This window comes from Phalaenopsis equestris, unplaced genomic scaffold (assembly GCF_001263595.1).
Source record: "Phalaenopsis equestris unplaced genomic scaffold, ASM126359v1 Scaffold000002, whole genome shotgun sequence".
Classification (NCBI taxonomy): domain Eukaryota; kingdom Viridiplantae; phylum Streptophyta; class Magnoliopsida; order Asparagales; family Orchidaceae; genus Phalaenopsis; species Phalaenopsis equestris.
This window is the reverse complement of record NW_018164444.1, coordinates 29,219,587-29,228,879: the sequence shown is the minus strand read 5'-3', so window position 1 is coordinate 29,228,879 and position 9,293 is coordinate 29,219,587. Positions and strand designations below refer to the sequence as shown.

General features: G+C 37.6%; 1 protein-coding gene across 1 annotated transcript; it reads right to left on the bottom strand.

The window, feature by feature from the left end:
- Nucleotides 1-6,026: 6,026 nt before the first annotated feature.
- On the bottom strand, nt 6,027-7,960 carry LOC110038361 (DNA polymerase zeta catalytic subunit-like; the record flags this gene model as incomplete). The annotated part of the gene is given in 5 exon segments (XM_020743207.1): nt 6,027-6,377; nt 6,494-6,585; nt 6,679-6,853; nt 6,971-7,087; nt 7,931-7,960. Coding segments are annotated over 5 exon segments (765 nt in total), but the record flags the coding sequence as incomplete, so codon positions are not given.
- Between the last annotated feature and the right edge of the window lie 1,333 nt (nt 7,961-9,293).

The window sequence follows — 9,293 nt, the reverse complement described above, 5'->3', positions numbered from 1 at the left end:
AATGGAGAAAAATGATTCATGTAGCCGACCTCGCTAAGCAGGATAAAGGCATGTTGTTGTTGTTGTACCCTACATCACACTTACCTCCCTTTACCTACCCGCACCCAAAACTTGGTCAATGGAGAAAAATGATTCATGTAGCCGACCTCGCTTAGCAGGATAAAGGCATGGTGTTGTTGTTGTACCCTACATCACACTTACCGCCCTTTACCTACCCGCACCCAAAACTTGGCCATGACGCCAGGGAGATAATCGTCGGAAGCGAAATCTAGTGAAAAAGACAGGATATTGTTTATGAGAAATTCACAAATATATGTTCAGGAAATTTCTAAGGAGCATATACAATGGTAAACCTGCAAACAACAACCAAAGCATACCACCTTCGAGAGTAGGCAATCTGAATGGGTCACCGATAGCCACAATGATGACTTGTTAGATACAAGGAATGGAATGAATCTCTTCTACAATGGAGATTGTTGGGACAAAGGATGTCTACCTCGAAGATATGACCTGAAATATCCGAGAAGCCAAAATTTTTAAATAAAGATGAATTTGTCATAATTCAACGGCCACATGGATCCGAGCGAGATCATTGAGTGGCTTTAGAGCTTGGAACGGATGAAATGATGAAGCTAGCCACCAGCAAGCTAAAAAATAGTGCATTATTTTGGAGGCAAAATTTGAAGTCCCGACGTCAACATGAGGAAAAAACAATTACAATCTTATCCAAGATGAAATGTGAGATGCAACTTCAGTTCCTTCCAGCTCACTACAAACCAGATGTTCAGACCTTAGCTTCAGAAATGGGCAGACGACATCAATGGGCGACCATCACGTTTTACAAGCAGGGTTCAACCCAAAATCTTACAGCCAGAGTACACCCAGAAGAACATCCAAGTTGACCACGTCTGAGAAAAAACTATTCCAGAGTAGAGAACAGAAGGCATCAATCGACATTTTCAAATCCATCACAACTAGTAAGTGCTCTAAGTGCCACGAATTTGGGCATATTGAAGCAGATTGCACAACCAGAGAGATGACATATCTCACTGAGCAAAGAGCTACTGAAGAAAGAGACAATGACAGGACAGCCATCGGCATGATTCCCAAAGAGTATTTATATTTTATTTCCTGTGTTTTACGCTAATTTTGGTTCAGATATCTGTCAGGACAGTAGTCGACGTCCAGGTTTCAATCTTGGGTTCTATCTAACGACGAGTGTTGCTCTAGTTATAACTAGTCTGAGGTTGTAATTATCATCGACCTTCCCACTCCCCCTCAACCCTTCTATTGTTGTTGTTGTATATGTTGCAACTACCGAAAAACAACCACATTATTGTTTTCCTGCAACTGTATGACGCCTCTCCTCCCCCTCCCAAACTGCTCTCCCCTTGCCGCCAACCCTTCTCTTTGCAGTTGTCATCCCGAGAATAGCCTACACTCTGTCTTTCCCCGACTCCAACCCTCCCTATCATTTCCATCGCTGTCCCAGCCATCCCAACACCTTCCACTCCACTCAGCCTCCTACTTTGCTACCGCACGCACCTACAATCCCGCCACTTGTTGTCCAGCTGGTCCCATCCAATTCTAGCTTGCTACCACTCCCTCCACTGTCCCAACCACCTTCCCCTCGCTTTCGTTAAGCCTCTGTACCACCTCCCGCCCTCCCTTTCTACTACCATGTCATGTAGTCCATCACTGTCAATCCTCATACTAGGAGGTCTTTTGTGTTTATGTCATTATTTTCTTATTGTAAGATTCTTTGTCTGTAATCAATTTTGAATTTCAAAAACAATATTTGTATTTCTATTATGGTTTGGGCTAACTTCAATATCAGTTTGTGTCGTATCTATCGTTATTTCAATTTTTGCATGAGTGAGTGTTTATCCCTATTTTTTAATTTAAATAACAATATTTGATTTCTTATTATTGTTTGGGTTCTCCGATATCAAATATGAAGCAAAATACAAAGCATTGATAAAAAGCTATTAAGTATTTTATTTCAACTTCAGTTAAAGAATGAGATGGTGTATGGATTCAAATGAAATGAATGACTTTCAACGGTATATATATACATAAAGATTGTTAAAGGGGGTTGGCAGTATTAGCAGATGATTTTGTAATTCCCTTGTTATTGAAGCTCCCAGTGTAGATTGCTCCTTCATGGAATAAAAAATCAAAATTTTCAGTTTCCTTTGAGAGAATTCCCTTGTTCTTGAAGCTGACGAGGAGGGATAGAGGTGCTAGTGGAGACCTGTCAAATCTCAGTTGACCTAGAGCAGTAAGGTAGGGAGTCGATTAACTTTAAAAAGGATTAAAAGGATAACAAATCACGATGAGAGCGCAGGAGGGCTCTTGGCCTACTAGATTTCCACTGCAGATAAATTTTGGAGTGCACGGAGGCTATTGATCTAACAATTCCGCTACAAGAAAGCTCTAAACAATTTGGACATCAACTGAAAAATCAAATTGGTAGCATATATTTCAAGTGTTTGAGAGTATCATATCCACAATCCAATATCTTTGGTTACTTAAAAAGCTAAGACAACTCTACACGTAGTTCTCGATGGACACTTCTGGATTTGTATGCTTCTCCCCAAAAAATGCATGTCAGGCTAATAATAAAAAAAATTCAAATGAGTGCAGTGCTTAACACCTGCAGCTGGGAACAATACAAAGCATCCATTGAAGGCTTGAGGAATGATACTCCATTTGGACAAAGAAAAGGATACTTAAAGCTGGCATCTTCAAAACAGCCAAACTATAACAATACATATTTAAAGGAAAAGGGTGAGAGCGTGTGTTATTGACAGATGTAAGGAAAACACAATAAATGCAAGGTAAAGTTCGAGAATAACAGTACTAGTTAAATTCATATACCGACGGGTCGGTCATTAGCCATTTGATGATAACAAACAAATGCGTGGTGACACCTAATGATTTACTAAGTGCCTCCACTAATTAAACATATATTAGATAAGCAATGAATACAAAGAGCTATTCGACTAGGCAGTTGAAGCCTTTGCATCTTGAAAATGATCAATAAATTGACAATCATTATAATTTAAAAAGAAAAGTTAATAAATAAAGGATTTAGGTTAGTGTGTATGTTTAGGTAATTCATTATATGATTCTTGAGTACATGATTACCCTAAAGAATCTAAAGAATGATGAACATGTAAATTAAAATATAATAATATTAATTTACATTGTGAAACAATTCCAAGGCATTTTCAAATGATAGTGCTTGATTAAAATTATGCTATATAAGTAAATCAAAACTTAAATTGTAATGCACTTAAATGTATAAAGAATTGTACAAACATATTTAACAGGTCACTGTTGGTATATCACCACAAACTTTAAAGTCACTGTGTGAATTGACTATATTTTTAAATTTAGAATCAAACTATTAACGGGTCACCTCAAACCTTCATTGGCCTCCGCTAACCCCTTAGCAAGCTTCCGTTAACTTTAATGGGCCTCCACAAATCTGAAAGGTTAGGTAACAACTAAATTAATCTAGTGCAATTGATTGTTTTCCAAGTTTGAGAATTTCTAGCTGTTGTTGCATCTTTCCTGTGGATCCTAGACCTCTGTTATAGATATTAAATACATTCTAATCATTCAAGTATTACATATACATATATACAAAGGCTTTAACTCTATTCCATGCTTATATTTGCATATATCTAATAGAGTTTATGCCAAAATGGTCGCATTCCATGAAAAGGAAGAAAAGAAAAGAAAATGCTTATCCCTCATCATAATCTGTGACTAAGTTTAGAGCAAATTATTTCTTTCAATCTCTAATTTTATTATAATGTAATTTTCCTTATATATTTATAGTTGATCTCGTTTAAATTGCATAAGGGCAGATCATAGTTAGTGACAGCGTTAGCTACTTGTAAAAGTTTTGGGTTACTTGGGTGAAAGGCATCCCATAGAAAGTTTTCTAAGCTTAAACTTAGAAGTGGTCCCCATGCCCATGTTAAATGTGAGGACACAGTTCCCCTTAAAACAAGAGTTTGTGAGGTTTTTCACCCGCAGGAAGAAAAGGAGTTATTACCCAGAAAGAGTGAAATCGCAAGTGCAATGTGAGCTTAGTGTGGACGTAGGTAATTGGGTAGGTCAAACTACGTAAATATCAATCATATCTACTTCACTGAATAATTTCAAATTAGGGGGATTCAAATATACCACTTCCCATCTCACACAATAGACTCTGTTACCATAGTAGCCTCAGCACTTGTTGGACTCCGCATCACATGAGAATCTCACCCTTCTTCGTCATGGAGAAACATTATAGGTGAACAAAAGGTCACATCTCATCTCCGATTTCATAGTAGTTTTTGCACTTATAGAAGGTTAAATCATGTGCAAATTTCATTATTGTCTAACAATAAAGCCAGAAAGATTGCTTTCGAGGGATTTTTGCAAAAAAAAAATAATGGACTGATGACGGAATTCAATTTTCAAGAAATTATTTATTCATCAAGAAATTCTTTAAAAAGAACAGTCAATTTTTTCACAAATATCGGTCAAGAAATTCTCCATTTTTGCAAGAATAATTGCTTTGGAAGGATTTCAAAGAAATTTGGAGCTGTGGAAAAATTGAAAACCAATCAATGCAGTCCCTCACCTCAAAATTTGAAGAAGACAAATCAATCTGTCCAGAAATTCTTTAAAAAGAACAGTCAATTTTTTCACATATATCAGTCAAGAAATTCTCCATTTTTGCAAGATTAATTGCTTTGGAAGGATTTCAAAGATATTTGGAGCTGTGGAAAAATTGAAAACGAATCAATGCAGTCCCTCACCTCAAGATTTGAAGAAGACAAATCAATCTGTCTACTCTGCTATTATTTGCAAAGAGTAAGATTTGAGTGCGATGAAGACCTTCAGCAAGTGTTGAAACTGCTAAAAAATAAAAGGAGATAAATTTTTGCTTGAGCGGGATATTTTAGTGTGGCAGAGTTTGTTGCATGAGACAACATAGGTGTATTCTTATGGGAAGTAGTACATTTGATAAGTTATAGATTTTTGGGGGGCAGAAAAGTAACAAAAAATCTTTAGGTGCTAGATATGTAAAAAGGGATGTTCTCAGTAGTATGTGTGTAAATTCCCCTTCAATTTATATTCATTGTATATTCATGATATCATTATTAGGGGTGAATGAGTGTATGTTGTTTAAAGTAAGACATTATTCAAGCTCTTTAAGCTTAATAATTGTACACTTAAGCTATGGCGTATATTTAATTGTACTAACATAACCTATTTTGATTCTTTGAAGTGACACTTATGAAAGGTGTTTAAAAGCTTGCCCTATGTTATAATATTTTATACCAGTGCTAGAGTCACTCACCAGGTTAGAGATTTACTAAACACATTGCTTGTTTCACTTGTAGAATTAAACAAGATTACACGTGTGGTTCTAATCATAGTGAGTGAGATTATTTATGTTGTGGTTAAGCGCTCTAACTCTTATATTAGTATATGCATATTACACGTGAATAATTTCTTGTTACTATAATTATCGGTTCTAAATACCATATCATTGGTTGCATTTATTGTGAATATTTATTATAGAGTTCACAATAAGTTGTATTTGATTATGTGGAATTTGAGTGGAGAAGAATTTCTTTAAGGAATTCTAGAATGCCAAAAAAATTGTACACCCAATTCACCCTCTCGTGTTGGTGTGTATTGAACCTACACAACTGAGATCCATGTACACTATCCAATGCGTTTGTCAAGAAAGGAAGAGTACGTCACATGTGTTTGAGAAATTTAAATCAACATACTAATGCCCGGAGGTTTTGCAACGGCTTAGGTATATCTACCTGCAGTTCTCTATAGACACTTTTCTAATCGTCAGCTTCCATTTAAGAAAAGAATGTCAGTTTGGTGGTAAAAAAACATCAAATAAATTAAGTAGATTTGAATGCAGTGGATAAATAAAAAAATAATAACAATTTCAAATTTTTCTCCCAAATTCAAAACATGTAAAACGCACATAAAAGCACCTTCAGATCTCCTTTCACTAAACTTTGAGATGATGAAGTTTCGTTACTTCTATTTTCTTCTCCACCACTAACCAAAAGAACTTGATAAGATTTGATGTGTGGTTGGTCTCCCATGAGTTCAATTTTCCTGCTAATGTCACCAAATGACTTCATATACTTCACTAACTTCTCATTTCCATCTACAACATGGATCTTGGAAGGAGAAGAATTACATGTTTCGATGCACAATTCAGAGAGTGCCTTATCATAATTAAGCCCATGTATAAAGCTTCTCAAGACACAATCAGCTGGAGGCCTATTGGGATCAGCTTGCTTAATTGCTTCCTGTATACCAGAGCGCTCATATTCCTCCTAAATTTAAAAAGGATAAAAAAAATTTAAAAAAACATGCAATCATGCGCTCAGTGTGTGTGTGTGTGTGTGTGTGTGTGTGTAGTGAATATAAAATAGGATGAATAGACAAAAACCTCCCAAATAGGTACTAGTGATTGAACCATTCTAACATCAAATCCTGTCTGAGAAAGGGAAGTGTAAATTTTAAATTTCTCATTGATGATGTCTGCAACAGAAAATAAATATGAGACATCAACAAGAAAAGAAAGATTTATGCAGGAATTTGGCATTGCTTGTTACGTGATGATTTAACACAAACCATCAACACTTGCATCAGCCTCAAGTTGACAGATACTCTGACGTCTGGTCAGGTGGATGAACTTTTTATCTGTGCGGTCAGGCGAACCAGTGGAATCCGGCCGTACGACAGCACTGGGTATTGTAGAAAAAAGCCAACTTTTTGGTTTCTCACTACTGCTGCTACTCAGAGCTTCCTGGTGTTACAAATTTAAGGATCACAACTATTAATTCAGAAGGGTGAACTACATAAGCTGCCATAAGGTTGCATAAGTTATAAAGAAAACAAAACAAAAAGAGAAAGTATCCCTTACTGGCGTATCCAAATTGTTGCGCCTTAAAAAAGCAGCACTATAGCAATAGCTTAATGGTGAGCGGAATTTGACCTTTACGGTGTGCAAATGGCTCATTCCATATAAATTGTAATCAACCTACCGAAATACATTTTGACACATTTTCATTAGAAAATGGCGGACATAATATGACAAGCAGCAAATAAACTCGAAAACACTCAACAAATGGTAAGAAATGATCAGCCTAACAGTGTTACATTATTTCAAGAGAGAATTAGAACAGGATCCCGTTTCTAGAACGTGCAAATGAAGGGTGTCAAACAAGAAATCTATTAGTTATGAGAAGAGTGGAAGATAGATGCACAACATTTCAAACACAAACTTAGCTGGCATTTCACTGACCACTACTAACCTGAAACATCATTCACCACAAGTTAGGCAGTAGAACAGTGTACTGGAAATACATTAGGATATTGATTTAACCATATTACAGTAAAGGTTGGCTAGCTGACATGTTATTTGTATATATATTGCACCCAACCCACCATGAAAACATAAAACAAGTGCTTGAATCCATAAGGCATACAAAGCATATAATTTCTTGAATTCTGAAGAGAAGGAAGTTGAAGAAAGCATCTGATGCAGGCTTTGGAGGGCTGAACCAGCCAAAGAGAGCAAAATCTGTTCAGCCTTATAACCCAAAGGGAGGGGCTTCCCCCCGCCTAGTTACCAATTAGTATATATATGTTAATTTCAATGTTTAGGGTTCAATGTTTCGCTGTCTCTGATTTCAGATTTCTGCCTCCGGGCGTTTCTCCGTTCTTAGGGTTGTATCCGACGACGAGAAGTTGTTCCGGTTGTAACTCATCCGAGGTGGTGACCTTCTCCGAGGATCCTAATGGTGCTCTGGTTCTAATTTGATCCAGCAAAGATGTCTATCCTTCTCCAACTTCCCCCGCAACCTACCCTTGCCCTACTTACCTGCTGTAGCCGCCCCCTTGCTGCTACCATCTCTGTAGTCCCCCATTCCCAACCACGTTATTCCACACCCATAACCTAATGAAGCAGCATATCCCCCACCCCTCCCGTGCACCTGCTGCAGCAACCCCTATCTGCTGCTTCCCTGACCTCCCCTTCACAGCCACCATGCCTCCTACCCATAAACAGTTACACCAGCACCCCTCCTACCCCCTTCCTGCCAAAACCACCAATCAGCCGACCGCCCCATCTCCTAGCCTCCTACACGTTGTCCACTGGCCGTCCGATGCCGCCCTAAAAAGATATTAGTGTTTGTTGTGCCTTCTTTATTGTTTTGAGTCATGTTTGTAACTCGTTTTGAATTTCAACAATAATATTTAAAATTCGATTGTGTTTTGGGTTAACTCTAGTATCAATTGGTATCAAAGTTAGGTTAACCCTAGTCATATCCTATGGTTTCCTAGTATCCGCCCATCACAAGCCACCCCCACAAAAATTTGCTTTCCTATTCACAAACCATAACCAAAATTTTGACCTAACACTAATTTCGCTTTGCTGATTTTCAAAATCAGCAACCATAAATTATTTTTCAGACCTTGTTTCACCTCCCAACCCTAAACCCTAGCCATATCACAAAGAGATACATCTTCGAGCCTAACTGGAAAGAGATATAACAAGAGATCCGCCGATTACAGATGAAACTTACCAACATGGAGGATGAATTCCAGAGATAAATTACCCTTGATTATAATAGGGAAAGTCGATGGTGGGGGGGAGGAGAATTTCAACCCCTTTCATGGGGAGAATTTCAATGATGGAGAAGAAAGACAACAATGTTTTAGAATCCAATATCTGAGGAGACTTAGAGAGAAGGCCACAGGGACTTCGGAATAAAGGAAAATCTATCAAATTTTGATGAAAGTACGAATCCAGATGACTTTATCGAATGACTACAATCAGTTGAGAAGATCTTTTGAGTACAAAGAGGTGTCAAAACATAAAAGGGTGAAGCTTGCAACTTCAAATTGAGAAAGAGCTCCTCTTTGTGATAAGATTTGCAGAGGCAGAGGCAGAAGAAAAAAGAAGATAGTGACAAGATTACCAAGTGAGAAAAGAAGAGGAAATAGATACAAAGAAGAGGAAATACCTTCTATTTCATTACCGCCATAACATGTTTCGGAAACTCCGCCACCTGCAGCAGAGAAACCTTTCGGTAGAGTTCACAACACAATTCGACCGGTTACAGATGGAGTGTGAGTTGGTAAAGCTAAAGAAATGCACCATAGCCCGCTACCTGAGGGGTTGAAGTCTGCTATTAGCAATGTTGTGCAACTATAGCCATATTGGTAGACACTGGGAAATGTCC